At 35.8% G+C, this 15,481-nt stretch overlaps 2 protein-coding genes across 14 annotated transcripts; one reads left to right on the top strand and one right to left on the bottom strand.

The window, feature by feature from the left end:
* Positions 1-3,321: 3,321 nt before the first annotated feature.
* LOC111303029 (uncharacterized) lies at positions 3,322-7,801 on the top strand. 9 transcript variants are annotated; one of them, XM_089742041.1, is made up of 9 exons: positions 3,322-3,455; positions 4,361-5,012; positions 5,115-5,238; positions 5,466-5,558; positions 5,692-5,793; positions 5,883-5,948; positions 6,343-6,408; positions 6,619-6,687; positions 7,185-7,801. In XM_089742041.1, the coding sequence occupies exons 2-9, from the start codon at positions 4,504-4,506 to the stop codon at positions 7,677-7,679; spliced, it is 1,524 nt and encodes a 507-aa protein (XP_089598167.1). In that variant the 5' UTR covers positions 3,322-3,455; positions 4,361-4,503; the 3' UTR covers positions 7,680-7,801. The 9 variants fall into 9 exon arrangements, with proteins under 9 accessions (XP_089598167.1, XP_022754760.2, XP_089598164.1 ...); XM_022899026.2 differs by having other exon boundaries at positions 3,340-3,455; positions 4,351-5,012; XM_089742042.1 differs by lacking the exon at positions 3,322-3,455 and adding an exon at positions 3,493-3,705.
* A 647-nt stretch (positions 7,802-8,448) lies between these two features.
* LOC111303027 (AT-rich interactive domain-containing protein 4-like) lies at positions 8,449-15,141 on the bottom strand. Of its 5 annotated transcripts, none has more exons than XR_016326588.1 (15): positions 14,454-15,141; positions 14,163-14,354; positions 13,850-13,903; positions 13,673-13,761; positions 13,132-13,411; positions 12,968-13,024; positions 12,212-12,243; positions 11,884-12,019; positions 11,617-11,790; positions 10,746-11,297; positions 9,844-9,981; positions 9,673-9,771; positions 9,289-9,451; positions 9,116-9,206; positions 8,449-8,827 (listed from the first exon to the last, which is right to left on the bottom strand). XR_016326588.1 is itself a non-coding variant. In XM_022899019.2 (15 exons), exons 1-15 carry the CDS (start codon positions 14,607-14,609, stop codon positions 8,729-8,731), a joined length of 2,250 nt encoding a protein of 749 aa, XP_022754754.2. In that variant the 5' UTR covers positions 14,610-15,141; the 3' UTR covers positions 8,449-8,728. The 5 variants fall into 5 exon arrangements, 1 of the variants encoding a protein (XP_022754754.2); XR_016326586.1 differs by having other exon boundaries at positions 9,289-9,441; XM_022899019.2 differs by having other exon boundaries at positions 9,289-9,389.
* Positions 15,142-15,481: the final 340 nt, after the last annotated feature.

The following is a 15,481-nucleotide window of genomic DNA, read 5'->3' as shown; positions in this document are numbered from 1 at the left end:
TGCAAAGCGAGCTTTAAGTCATGAAAAAGTGAAAAATGGATGCAAATCCTTTTGATACTGTTTTCTTCTTTTCTACATTCATCACTAAGTGTTTTTGATATCACGCTTCTTCTTTTTTCCTTCTGATCTTTATGTTAATTTAGTGATACTTACCAAACCTCTGAGTCTGTGGCACTTCTAATGATAATATTGTCTATCGTAATGTGTTAAAATCTTCTAGCTGTCTTTGAGGTGTGTTATACCTTGGCGGTCACGTCATCAACACTTACATGTTACCTTACACATGGACTCAAGATAAGCAAGTCACTTGTACAGACAATCATGCCACCACCCATGAAATATAAAACGGAGCTGGTAAGGATGTTATCTAGCATGCAAACTAGACTACCTCTTTTGCTCTATTCCTCTTTCCCATAACTTGCTTTATCCCCTTCGCTTAGATACTTCACTGACTTAAGCATGGGAGCGTGTCCTAGAGCCTAACTCCGATTCCCTCTAACCTTCTTCTATCTTACAGGTCCAATTGGTTCATCAGCTTAGCTTCCACCAAACTCCACTCTTACCAAATCCAGAAATACCTCAACAAGGTGAATGATAGATCTTAGGAGTCTTTTGGTTTTTAGTCCAATTCCTTGGAGAGAAAACTACAAATTAGTGCAATGCTGATTTTTTCTTTTTTTACATTGGATTAAATTTTGATTTTCGAATTAAGTAGATTTGTCAAGTAATACATACAGCAGATTTAGCACCTTTCAAAAGTGTCAATGATCCCCCTGTAATTTGGGTCTGTTTATTACCTGCCTGTGCTGCTGAAAACCTTTTTTCGTTTGTTGTTGGGCTCTCAATAAGCATGAACAAGATGACTAACTTCTCCTTATTCATTTGCTAACAGGTATGGAACTGCTTTCTGCTACGACTGTGGAACAACGCAAGTGGGTAGTCACCACTGTTGCCATAACTGTAAACATTAATATTCTCAGATGCATTTATATGCTTCCTGCTAAGTAGCATTCTCTTTGTTATTAATTATGCAAGATCCACATGTACATCTTTCTCAATGATTTTTATTTCTTAATTATTAGGAAATATGGTTTTTTTTTTATATATTAAAAAAGAGTAGATACCATGATATTAAATGAAATTCAAGGGATGGCACCATATTAGGTATACTGAATTACTGGTTCAAGTTTGGTCAGTCACAAAATGCAATCAGAATAGAATGGCTTACCTTTTTATTGCTTGTTAGATCAAGAATCTTGCATCGAATTTGATTTGATGGGATTAAGATTGTAAGCTCTGATAGTTTTTAATCTAGGAGCAAAACGTGGGGCTTCTGTAATTTGCTTAATCCGGTAAACTTGACTATCATGCCAAGCCAGTGGATCTCCAACATTGCATCCTCTCATCTGCATTTCACAGGTGCCAGGGTTTCAATTGCAGAAGTAGATAAACATTGTCTCTTGACTTAAATGCCAAAGACAATCCATGTATGATTATAGTATCATTGCTTTTTTGGGACTTTGCTATATCATCAATTTTTTATAGAAGTCCTATGAGAGAATGGAATATGTCAATGGCCAATATTAATTAGTCAAGAAGAAAAACAAAGAATGCAATCTGCTTTTCAGCTATGTTTATTTAGTCAGGATGATGCACTCATCTAAAAGAGGTGTAACTTTTTCAAGTTTCCAAATCAAGAACAAAGAATGTAGAATCTATTATCCAATTTGATATGATGGATTTAAGATTGTAAACTTCTTGTGAGTTCTTACTTGGTTTATCCTCGTAGCAAAAGATAGATGGGATTGCATAATTTGCTTCACCTTGCAACTGCAGCTTCTCCTCTCTGAAGTTGGCTACAACTGAAAACCAAATATACATCTATAATAATGACTCATGATCAATACACAGGTAATCCTTGTAAGTTCAATATTATAGCAATTTTTAGGAACTTAGCTTTCTCATCTGAACTTGAAATAGTAAGTCATGTGAGAAACTAGAATTCGTCATTTCCATTTCATCAGAAGAAAAGCAAAGAGTGTATAAAGAATGTAACTGATCATTATTCATCTATAAACTAGAGATTACTCGTTTAAGGTTCCCAGGAACAAAGCTCAGCTAGAAGGGAATCAGTGAATAGAGAGAAGCTTCAGCCTCTTGAAAATATCTCATTTTTAAAAAGAATTAACTTTCCACAAATGGTTGAATTAGTAGTGCTCTCTTAATCTGGCAATTCCATCACTTGATGTCCCAAAAACTGTTCTTATTCCACATGCAAAAAGGAGCCACACTGATGCCCTCAAACCCTGAAACAGACTAAACTTCATATGTAAAATATCTATAGCACTGTATACATTGGATTATTAATCCCTAAACTTTTTTTTTTTTTCTTTCAAAGCATCTGCCTTGCAGTTTCTTCAAGGTATTTCTCTTTCTATTGCCGTACAATTTTTTTTTTTAATTTTTTTCTTGTAAGACGGCTTTATGACTATGTTAATCGCACGTGAAATAAAAAGATTAATACTTGATTCAAAGAAAGCTAAAAGATGAAATGATGTGCCTCCTAAGCTTTAAACTTAATCAGCCTCTTTCAAATATTGTTTTTCGTACACACAAAAATAAAATCCCAATTTCAGCAAATTCATAACCCTTTTTTAGTTTTGGCTTTGTCTGCTAAAATTGATAAAAAAAAAAAAATCTTTTAAGGTATTTATTAAAATCAATTCAATTTCAATTTCAATTTTGTTCAATTATATTATATAATTATTTTTAAAAAATAATATTTAATAAATTTATGATTTAAATCTCATTTTTTTTTTTGGTATTTTTTGCGACTTTTTACCTAAAAAAATAAATTCAGCTTAAATTGCTGAGGATTTTTCTTTAAAAAAATCAAAATTAATTAGTAAAATTTAGAGGATATTTTCGTCATTAGAAGTGGCGGCCACTAAATTCCAAAGAGCTTAACCTCTCCGCTTTTTTAGGGATGGATGGAAACTTCTCTTAACTAAAATGACCAAAATGAACTTGTTTTGTTGACAACCAGTCCAATGAGGTGGCTTCTTTCAAGGTTAATTTCATAAAATAAACAGCTCGCAACATGAGTTGTTGTGACGGCACATTGAAAAGCGGAATGGAACGTTTACCGTATTTAAAGTAAACGAAAGCGCAAAAGTAACGGAACGGACTAGCAGAACATTGATGACGTGGGTCAATCACTACCGTACACGACACCAGAATATGTAAAAAACAAATAATAATAATAAGTTAGTCGATCGAAAAATAGAATAAAATAAAATAAAAAAGAAAGGAGCGGTTTCTACGTCAAAAGCTGAACATCTTTTCTTTGTCTCTTATAGTACAGCTGCTACACTCTTTTTGGATGCTAAGAAAGCAAAAATGAAAATGATAGCTTCTTCTGCTTACTACTGCTGACGCTCTCTCTCACTTTCTTTGTAAGTCCTTTTTTTCTTTTGATCTTTGGGTCACAATATGTATTCAAAGTGTTCTTTTTTGTGTGTGTATTTTTTTTCTTCTTAATTATGAGTATTTAAAGTTTTACCAGGGTTTTGCTTGGAAACCCAGTTTGCATGTTAGAGTTGGGTGTCTGAAAATGGGTTTTAGATGATCAACTGAGGAGCTGTTTTGACTGTGTATAAGGTTTTTCTGTGAAATTGGGTGTTTTGTTTGTTGCTGGGGTAACTGGTAAGCCTAAGCTTTGTATATGAGATACGGGGTGGCTGACTTTGGGTTTTGTTCGCTTTTGCTTAAGTTATTGTAAAAATTTCTGTAAAAAGGAAAATTTGATAAAAAGGTATAATGAACTGTTACAGCATTTTCTTTTAGTACTTTTTTATTTTTTATTTTCATGCTTATTGATGGAGTTTTTATGTTTTCTACAATATTTCTTGGGTAATTATACTCGCAGTCACACACACATACATACATATATATATATATATATATATATATATATATTCACCATAAACACAGATTTAGCATCTCAAACTTTCTTTTAAAAGAATTAGGTACTTATTGCTAGGCAGCTTCTCTAACCCACTAGTTTATTTGTTTCTGGCTGAATATTTATGAATTTGTTTCTTTCAATCATTTAATTATGAAGACTTCTTTTTAGGAATATTTTGGATAGCTTAATGCCAATTAATCAATTGCCATAATCATACTTCTTGTTATTTTGGTTGTAATAAATCATTTTGTACATCTCATTTTTATCATTTTTCTTGTTTTCTATGCCATGTGCTATGTATTGTACGTTTTTCAAATGGATGCTATAAGGATTTACTATTTGCAAAGAGCTTCATTGCTTATTAATTGTATATCTCATTAAAGTCTTCTCCAGGACAAATACTGAAGGACTTAAATAGATAAAGAGCTCTGCAGTGTCCTCATTGTCTGATACAAAGCAACAAAAAAAAGTGAAATTCCTGAGGAGTCTGAAGTCGAAAGTTTGAGCTTGTAGACAGTCAGCTGTGTATATAGACAATGGATGATTATCTTGATCAGTATTTCTCTTGCTTATCATGGTCAGATGTAAATGTCAAGGAAAGGTCATCTTGGGTCCATAGTGAACCTGAAAAGCCAAATGCATTGCTGTCTAGTTCACTAGGAGTATATCAAGATGATAAAAATAATTCACCTGTAAGCATGATTAACTCGAACTACAGCATGGGGTGCTTAGCTGCACATGGTACTCCTCTAGTTCCTCACGGAGAGTCAGGTTGTGGTGTTGAACATAGTTTGTTGTCTGGGGAAAGTGGACCACAAATGGATGGTGAAAATTGTCTCCGTAACTCCTCAAAAGAGATGCTGAATGTAAGCTTCGGATTTGGAAATCTGGAACTGCAATTTATTACAGCTGTTGACTCCTCTGGCTCACTGAGCCTTGGTTCTTCAAAGGATCTTCCAGTTGTTGCTGATATGACTCCTTCTTACTCGTCTAATGAGAGAGGGCATGCAATATGCAATGGAGGTGAATCTTCTGAGTTTCAGAGGTCACTTACAGGCTTGGAAACTCTTTCTTCAATTCCACAATTATGGCATCCACAACCTTATGACAGTGTTTCTTCCATTTCCACTTTGATTGAACAAACCAGAATGCAGAGCTCTTGTCTTCAACGAGAAAATGGAAATGTAGATGATGATGGAAATATTAACAGGTTTGTTGAGATTGATAAAATTCTGCAACCCGAGAACTTATTCGCCTCAGTCAATGAAAAGGTATTAATTTCTTATTATGACTACTTTGTATGATTCATTTAATTCTGCTGCTAGGTGGGCTTTAGGAAACATCTGCTCTTCATGAAAGTGAATTTAACTGGCTTGTGGAGGCCCAATTAATTGGATTCTCTTGCTCTACCAAGTGTGGTGGAAAAACCAAGCCAAACATTGTTTGAGTTGGAGTTTAAATTTTGAATTCTGGTTTTGTTGCTTATGTAATGTATCAGGGAAAACAAGATATGCAAAATTCTCTTTACCCTTCTTTTCCTGCCGACCACCAGATAACAAAGACTATGATTGGCTTACCCTCTCTGGAGCAGGTGCTTGTAACAGTCTCAATTTTCTCTGGACTTGATTTATGGTCCCTAATTTCAATCATATTTACTTGTACTTTGTTCAGCTTTTTATATGCCGCTAGAGACCAAGCTTACTAGTTTTAAACTTTTAATACAGAGTGCATCACCTACTCCAAACAATGATTGCAATGGAATTGGGAAACCTCGAGTAAGAGCACGTCGAGGTCAGGCTACTGATCCACACAGCATTGCAGAGAGGGTCAGTTATAATATCTCCTGTCATCTAAAGTTCATACTCTTGAGTTGTTTTTGAGATTAGAGCCTGTTCTATCATTTGCTCAATTGCAGCTTCGAAGAGAGAAGATTGCTGAAAGGATGAAGAATCTGCAAGAGCTTGTACCTAATTCCAATAAGGTATTCTCTTCCGGATGTATCTCGGTCAGTAAAGCCTAACTGGAGTGCATTGGTTTTGTTTTTAATTACATATCCTGGTTGTTTTATGTCAACATTCTGGATGACTGTGTTGTTTTTCTTTTAAAAGTTACATACATCTTGGCAAGAATATATGGACTAATTTCTGCGGTTGCTACCAGAACTAAATTTAGTAATGACGTCAAGTAAGTGATATATGCAGGCTAGTTTTCTTTTAAAGAAGATGAAGATTTTTCATTATTTCTGCAGATCATAGGGAAAAGAGGATAGTAAAGTTTCAAGTAAATTTTGCCTGTATGCTATCGTTGCCTCAAATGCACTCTCAATTACTAATTAATATTGCTAACTAATAATAGTTCTTTGATGATCATTGCAGACCGACAAGGCCTCTATGCTTGACGAAATCATAGAGTATGTCAAATTTCTTCAACTGCAAGTCAAGGTAAGACTAAGTTTTCGTTAATATCATACATCCAAGCTTAACAAGTTAAGCTCAAACTGACTTGTTTTTAAGTTTTCTCAATTTATTTTTCCCCCAGTGAATCTATTTGACTTGACGAAGATGGACAAAAGAATTAATCAGAACCATAAAAAATTTTAACAGTATTTCGCTACCATCCATAAACTTGGTGCTTCTGAAAATTATTTGCAGGTACTAAGCATGAGTAGGCTAGGGGCAGCAGGAGCAGTTGTTCCTCTCATCACTGATGGTCAAGCTGAGGTGAAAAATTCTTGCTTCTTTAACTTGATGCACACTTTGTCCGTTATTGTGAGGTCAAGAAATTAATTGATGTTTCTGCATCCTTTTGTTTTAACTTTAAAGATGATTACACAGCTTAAAGGGTGTGAGCTGTGAGCATACCCTACTCAAATGCTGCCAGGCTGTTTGTTCCTAGCGTGAGTCAAAGTATCTTGGTACTAGATACCGGTAGGATATCTCATAGGTCTTATCTTATCAATGGCTGCTGCTCCTTTAGCGCTAAACCATAGAAATTTCCCCGATTATTATATTAAAGTAAGAGTAACTTGCAAAGCAACCAACGCTTTAGTTAGTGCCCGGACTACCTCAAATTTTCTTTTGTCAAGATTATGTTAACTTAGAGATCATTTTTTAGAATTTGGAAAGAATTATTTTTTAATTCTTGAATATTCATATCATAAAGTTGAAAGTTCTATTGCTAGCGACAATAACAGTTTGTCTAAATTCTGTTCTGCCAGGGATCCAATGGCTTATCACTTACACCGTTGGTGGGTCAAGGAGTTGATTTTTCACCATCTCCTGATCAAGTTGTTTTCGAACAGGAAGTGGTGAAGCTCATGGAATCCAATGTGACAATGGCCATGCAATATCTGCAAAGTAAAGGTCTCTGCCTTATGCCGATTGCACTCGCTGCTGCCATATCCAATGGAAAGGCATCGTCATCACCAGGTCATGCTTCTGAGGAGAGGAAGAAATTGGCCTTCACAAAAAGTCTAGTAAACAATGACATTGTTCACAACACCTATAGCAGCAATGGTCTTGTTCAAAACTCCAATTGCAGCAGCAGTAGCAGTAGCAGTAGCAGCAGCAGTGGCAGCTTGCCTGGTGTTGGGATTAATCACATGACCTCTGATAGTAATTTTATGATTGGAAAGTTCAGTGCTGGTCTTATGGCCAATGGTCGCAATGGCACCTTCAAACAAGAAGTGAACACTCTGTGCACTGCCAAATGACTGAATCCTAAACTGTAGACGGTAGGCTTGAACACTAAAACGCCCACTTAATAACCAAGTAGATATAAGACTTGTTATCTAGACTGTTGAAAACTTTCTTTATTCCATGTTTGTTCTTTTCATTTGTTCCCTTTTCTATATGTTTTGCTTCGTTTTCCCTGTTATATATCTTTTGCATGACAAGCAGTGTGGGGTAAGTTGATTGGAAATATGTACATAAGTACATATAATGGAGATCTCATTAGTGAATTTAAGAACATGCAGATTTATATTTACAGCGAATTATTTTATTAAAAAACTGCTTCATCTTTAGTTGCTACAAACCTTATACTTGCTGCAGAAATCCCACAAAATTATGTTAAGTCCCCATCCAATAACCACGACCTCTTGGCTCTCGGCACCGTCTTCATTTGTCCTGTAGCTATGACATACAGCCAATCCCAACCACCCCATCTAAAAGTCCACAAGTAGACCGAGGCTTCTGTTGCCATCTTCTCCCTGGGATTCTATGTTTTCATTTTCCATCCTGGTGGCACTGTGAGGAGTGAATATAAACCATCCATTTTCCATTCCGCTACCAATAAAGAGTTCATGTTATAAAAATCTAACATTGATTGGGAGACCTTCCAAATGCCCCAAAAAGAACAAGAATGCTTCAGCATCCGAACGCCCAAACAAACAGAATGTTTTTGAGAAATAATTGTTATCAATGCGGTCGTAAACTGGGAAGAAGAAACACATCCAATCATTTCATACTGCAAGCAATCAATTACGACAACAACTACCTCATTAAATTTAATTGAGTAAAATACTAAATATATTCTACAGTTACTCTTCTTGATCTCTGTTTTGCAGAATACAAAATAAAGGGGAAAAATTGGGGGCCTCGTTAATGGCATGATCTATATATGAGAACAACAATGGGGATACAATACAATTACATTCCTAATATTGTGCCTTATCATATGCATTATATTGAGGAAGAAAAAGAAAACTAACAGAGACATTGGGGGGGAGGTTGTAGGGAATCTAAAGTGAGTTAAAGCTTGTCAATAACCATTCACGGTTTTCTGGGGTGGTTTCTTCTTAAAATTTGAGATGCTGCAGTGTGGACAAACGTACTCCAGCCCATCTGTTTTTGCATAATCCTACCATTCAGAGGATAAATATCAAATTAATTGCAGTCCGATAAAATAGGAAAGCAAAGGAAACAGAACATGGGGAACAGATTCTTCTCAAAATTACAAACAGTGATACAACTGTTGAACATTTGTATTCAGTCCTGAAGACAGATAAAAGATATTTTTACTTGCACTTTAGCAAACTTCTGTTGATCTCATCCAAAAACATACAAAATATAGCTATGTTGCTTCTACTTATAAATATCTTTAGCCTATCCAAATTCACCTTGGCAAGAAAAACTTGAGAAAGTATACCTTAAAGGCTCCAAGCCCCTGCCGCCTATCACAGCCAAAGTGAGCCCACTCGCCACAAACTCCACAGTTTACCCAGTCACCTGCTGCGCTACTGTTGCCACACAAGAAATCTCCAGTGTCAGTTCTGTACATGTGCAAACTCACAAGTGCATGAGAGAGAGAGAGAGAAGGACCTGTGACACAACAAGCAGCATTCTCCATCTACATCATCATGAGCCAATTCATACTCTAAAAGGTAAGTCTCGTAATGTCTTTTCAGAGTGTTGCCCACTCCCTTGGTAATTAGAGAAAATGAACCAATGTTTTGTCCAGACATTAGAAAGTTTCTATAACAAACTAAAATGAAATAAAATGAAATAACATTGAAGAAAAACATGAGGAAAAATACTAAAAGGCCATTTGAAGAACTTTAAGATCAAAAAGAAAGGAAAAAACATAATTAGCATTTTTGTGAAGCCCTACAATAATTGCAAACTATCTTTCAAGTTATGGCTTTTCACATCAACAAAAGTATTATCACAAAGGAAAGCTATAAGACTAACAACTCGAAAACATACAGTCATTCTATTTGTCAATGTGTGATTGCGCATCTTCGAAAAAACTTGTCCCTTCCAATTTATGCCATTCCCAACATGAAAGCCTCCTCTTGACACCACCTGTAAGGGACACCATTCAGTACGAAATTTTTAACAGATTTTCAACCATTTTTAGCACAAAGAATAGCTTACCTCTCTATACAAGTTAAAGAGGTCAAGACGCTTTGCATTCAGAATGGCATCAGGAAACTCGGCTATCCCACCTTGAGGAACAAGACGAGTATGTCCCCGAAGAATCAGAAACTGCATAACGTCTCTCAAAAATTCTTCCTGCCAGAAAATAAACCAACAGGAGAAAAAAAATTATTATTTGAACAAACTTGCAGAGATACTTAAATTATGCAAGCTTCAATGATTACTTCTCTGGTTGCATAATGAGACAACCGAAGTGCCTTTTTTAGTGGTGAAGAAGAAAGCAGATCAACATAGAGGTCTAACAGAGAAGAAAACCACTTTTTTGTTTACCTTTTTAAATTTAATTTCTCTCATAAACATAAAACTGTTAAGTATAAAAAATAGAATATTCATATAATATAAAGGAGAAGTTTGAATCCCATGCAAAAATAGATGAATAATTTTCCTCATCTTCTGCAATAACTAGAGAATGATCCAGCCAAATTATAACAGGGGCAGAGGTAAAAAGAAACTATATTGAAAAGAAAAATACAGAGCTTATTCTTACCAGTCAACACATTTTTCTTTAAATAACTCATTATCATAATGCAAATTCATCTCTGTAGCCTATTACACCAGAGATGCAATATATAGCTTTATTTTACATATTTTTCCTAATTCCTGCAGCCTGCAAGAGATATTTTTGACATCAAAGCATAACACTATGCCATTCCCAATCCGGGGATTGCAGACCCTATTAGCTAAAGTGGATAAAAATGTGTAAAGTTAGAGAAGAATATCCATATAGGCATATGCACCTCAAAAATATCATAAGCCAGCACTATAACATGTAAATAAATCCAACATGTGTACACCATATTTGTAAATTCTTAACTCAAAACTCTGAGAAGATGACTAACCTCTGAGCACACCTGTATTGGGGCTCTACCACAACCATGTTTCTTAAGAGGTAATGGATTTAAAGAAATAATCTGCTGGGCCTGAAAAGAACTCGACAATGCTTTCCGATGTGTAACAGGAGCAGATTGCTTCACGGGAACTGCTGGCAAGTTAACCTTTCCTTGGTCACCATCATATCTCTCAGCCTCAGAAAATCTAGAAAAGGGAAGCATCTTATGACGATGGGTGTGAGGAATTGGCCTCATAGCAGCAACATTTAGTTTCGGTCTTGCATTACCATTTACATCTTCCATGACAGTACAATTTAGAGGTTTAGTGTCTTTACATGGCTCTGATCTTTTACGACTTGGAGCCGGAGGCACCAACCAGCTGGGAGATCTAGCAATTACAGAATTATCCCAGAGGGGATCTTTGCCCTGCCTCGAGCAAAAGAAAAGCAGGCGTTCAGCATCATCTTTTTCAAAAGAAGCAACTGACAACCCTTGAATGCTAGCAATCCCCAGCATAACTAGGCTGCGGTACAATACATCTGGTGCAAGTTGCCTCAAAACCTGTTAAGCCATTCCCAGAAACGGTTCATGATTACACCCAAAAAAAAAAAAAATCAAGCTAACTCAAACAGAATTACCACCATTAGAAAGGCTTCATAGCTTCATAAATATTTCTCAAACCATAATTCATTAAAAGTTTCTCCTTCAAACGTTTATTCATACCTCTACTGAAGTTTATGGTTAAAAAAAAAAAATGCAAACAAAAGAGACTACACAAACACCCATAATTACACGTGCAATAAACATTGACGAAACATACAATCACATGCATAGAGAGATAGAAAAGTTTAAGAGAAAGAATAAGATGGTTAAAAGAAACCTGTGAAGCCCATGTAGGAACCTTCATGCACACTTCAAACACACTTGCTCCACAGGCAATTGAGGCTGACCTACGAGGCTCAGATGAAGGCAATTTGCTTTCATCAGAACTTGACTGTGCATGGACTAGCTGACTCTTCTCAATAAGCTCATTTTTTATATGATTTTCCAAAAGCTGAGACAACAAAACAAGGAACAAGAAAACAAGAGTTTTAGGTGTGAACTCATAGAAATAAAACTAGCAATTAACCCGATCAAAATTACTTGCCTGATCATTAAAACAAGTCTGTGCACTACCAGACACTAAAAGTGATATGTGAGCCGAACTACAGGTTGAGAAATCACAACGCATGGTCACTACACCACGAGAAAATGTTCCCGCCTGAAGAGGAGGTGGTGGAGCACTATAAGAATAAATGCCATTAGTAAGTTTATGATACTAATACAAAAGAAACTTGGAGGTAACAGTAGGTGGGGAATGGGAACTCCATAAAAGAAAAGATCAAAGTCACAAATGCTCAACCGCAAAACCAGAACAAAGCCAGAAACGCCCCCTTCCCAAAAGAAACTGTAACTAAGTTCAAAGTTATTAATACCTTGCTCGGTTATGGAGTTTGCTCCCACGTATCTGAAATAAATGCCACAGTGAATCTAGTTAATAAGTGGATAAAACAGATTCAAAGTATTAGCACAGATGACGCTCACAAACACACAAATAACACACTACAAATATGTAATCATGGGAATATATGGAGCTCTTCTCCCATGCCAGTATGAACATCAAACCAATTGAATATATGCATGGATTATCATGTCATAAGGCCCTATTACAGCAAAGCCACTGCATGTGCAACCTTATGCAGCTAAAACTTGAGGGCATATGCACAACAATATCGATCTCATTCATAAATTTTTCTTATGCAATTTTGATTATCAAGGTGATAATGACATATGCACCCTTAATAATTGGTGTTGGTACTTTTAATTCACTTTGCTGCTCTTTCCATGCTAAATCGAATTTTGCAAAGGAGAATGCCAACACTATAATGCTGTTCAAAAGACTGTATGGTGAACCAAAATCTAATAAAATTATCATTTGAAACCTTCAGAAAGAAAGGATGGAGATGTGTAACTTTTAAGGTAAAGGAAGGGAAAGATGGAAGATTTTGTGCATTCATCAGCATTAAAAACTCACCAGGTGTTACTCTAACCAAATCTAGATGCAGCCATAACTAAAATGACCTCTTAGATGATGATGTTCAAAAGATGGTAGTACAAACAAACATATAATCCAAAAAAAGGGAAACTAAAGATATAAATTCAAGAAAAAAAAAACACTTGTACAAACTTACTTCTATGCTCAAAAGGGCATTAAGTCCATCCTCCAAAGATCCCAGTAGGAACTCATCCTGCAGGGCATACAGTTAATAACAAATATAAACCAGGATGAACAAAGTATTACTATATCATTATTGTTTCAACTTTCAACAAAGGAACAACTAAAAATCAAACCTACCAACATGCATGGTGATCCACAAACAAGAAACCTCATAGTCAGATCATCATCATATATCTTTATGGCAGGAAGATTTTCAGGAGAGCCTTCTTCTTCTTGCATATCTACCTCCGGCTGAGAAACATCAAACTTGGGAGGCTCCCCAAGCAGACATGGTCCTGGTCCTGGCTTAGCACTTTGTTTCTGACCATTAGAAGAGACAATGTTGCTGTTCTGTAAACAGTACAGTCTAAAAGAAGCATGGGCAAGTTGGAATGCATCCCATGTATGGCTACATGAACTGCAATAGACCAAAACTGCAAAACTTTAGTGCTTTCTCCAAGTAAAGTTTCTTCCAGTTTGTACATACACTTCAGTAAGCCTTAAAATAGGTGAATTCATAAAAAATGAAGAGAATAAATTTGCATTATCAACCAATTTCTAAAATTAACAGCAATAGCAGCAACCTCTCTGGACAATTAAGGCAATACGACCACTATTCAGGAAGGTAAGGAAAACTGATCAAGCTTTATCTATAATCAGCAGAAGTAGAAGATCATACCTTTCTATCACCGATAACAGTGCTTGACGAAAATGGCAAGCTGCATAAAGTGAGAATGTATTTTTCCAATATATAACATAAGGCACTCCCTGCCCAGAAGAAATGACAACAACTTTAATAAAAACATAAAGAAGGAATTTCCAATCATTTGCGTATAACCATGATCAATAAGTTTACCTTAGAGTGAACTGCCTCGGCCAATTTGTCACCATTAGGGGTTTCTAGATAAACCTGCAACAACATTTGAGAATAGATTAATTCAACATCTATAAAACTTCAAATAAGCACTAAAACCTGCAATATTCATAAAAGGAAGTCAAAAAAACAAAAGGAAACAATGTATGTAAAAAGAAATTAAATGGGAAAAGATTAAAAAAAACCTCAATCCTATCCCATATCTCTAGCACCCTATCATATAATTTCAGGGAGAATGAGATCAAATTATAAACTCTATGCAACAACTATCACAACAGAGTCATGCATCACTAACAGTGGTGGGCAATGTGGAACCAAAGAGTCCACATAAAGCTTCTGGAGTGGACAAGTCAACATCTTCCCAAACCAGAGAGCCAATTCCTTCACTGTCCGCATTCTGCTCTCCTTGCAAGTAGACAATATTAGGCTCTGAGGATTCAAGAACCCGTTGGAACTCATCAATGCTAGGATTGTTAAGAAGCTGAACCTGCACTCACAAACATGAAAATGTCACAACTTTATAATAAATTTCTGCTAAAATGTCAAACTTCTAAAAAATGTAGAACTATTAATATGATCTATATACCTCGAGGCGCCCTGAAGAAGCAAGCTCTGGAAACGGGTATCTGAGCTTATCATCAGAAATTGGCTGCTTCTGTTTGTTATCAGAAACTTTACCATCACAAAGAACTGCAAGGAGACTGCAATGGTTCCTTGAAGACCCTTGAGCACTAAACATCATGCAAACATGCCAGACCAAACAAAACTCAAGCTTGCCACTAAGTTTGAGGCACCAATGCCTCCTTTTAAGAAATCCCCAAAACCGAAAACATTACTGTGAAATCAAATCAAAACCCTAACAAGCTTGCTGCAAATCTGATAACTAAAAAATTCCCACATCTCAAAATCTATGGATTTTCCAAAATTCTACCAGATAACAAAAAGGAACTTTCCTTTGTATCTGCAGACACTTCAAAATCCCTAAAAAACAAGGTTGCAGACTTCAAAAATTGAAGAAAACCCACAGACCCAGAAGAGATTTGCAAGGGAATCGCGAATCCAAATGAGCAAAATTACCAAAACAGACGGGGAAACTAAGAAAAATTCCCAATAAACAGAAGGAAGCAACCCCTCCCAAAGAACAAAAATCGAAAAGTAAAAAAAGGAACCCTAGGAAGAGTCTCCTAATAATAAAGAAATCTCAAATAAAAAACCCCGAAGGCCACTTCTTTCACCTAATAAAATCCCCCCCCCCCCCCCCCCCCTCTTCTCACACCCCTTTGACAAAAAAAAATAGAAATAAAAATAAAAACCCGCAATCAAAATCAAAATCCGATAAAAATCAAAATCACGCAATAAATAATTGGTACTAAAAAATAAAAACTTTTTCTTTGTCAGTTTGTTTTTTAATAATCAACAGTTTTCTTTTTCCCCAATCACATTCTCGTATATCTAATCAAATAAAAAAAAAGGCCATTTCATGAACCGTTTGATCAGGAAACCCACAAAAAAAGAAAACCCATTTGTTAATTCAATTCTAATTGACTTTTTATCAATCTGTTTCTTTCACGTTTGTTTGATATTAAAAGCCTAACGATAACATCATGTTACCGT

Source organism: Durio zibethinus, chromosome 13, assembly GCF_047325235.1.
Source record: "Durio zibethinus cultivar Kanyao isolate XHJ-2024 chromosome 13, ASM4732523v1, whole genome shotgun sequence".
Taxonomy (NCBI): domain Eukaryota; kingdom Viridiplantae; phylum Streptophyta; class Magnoliopsida; order Malvales; family Malvaceae; genus Durio; species Durio zibethinus.
Note: the sequence above shows the minus strand (reverse complement) of the source record. Positions and strands in the feature narration are given on the sequence as shown.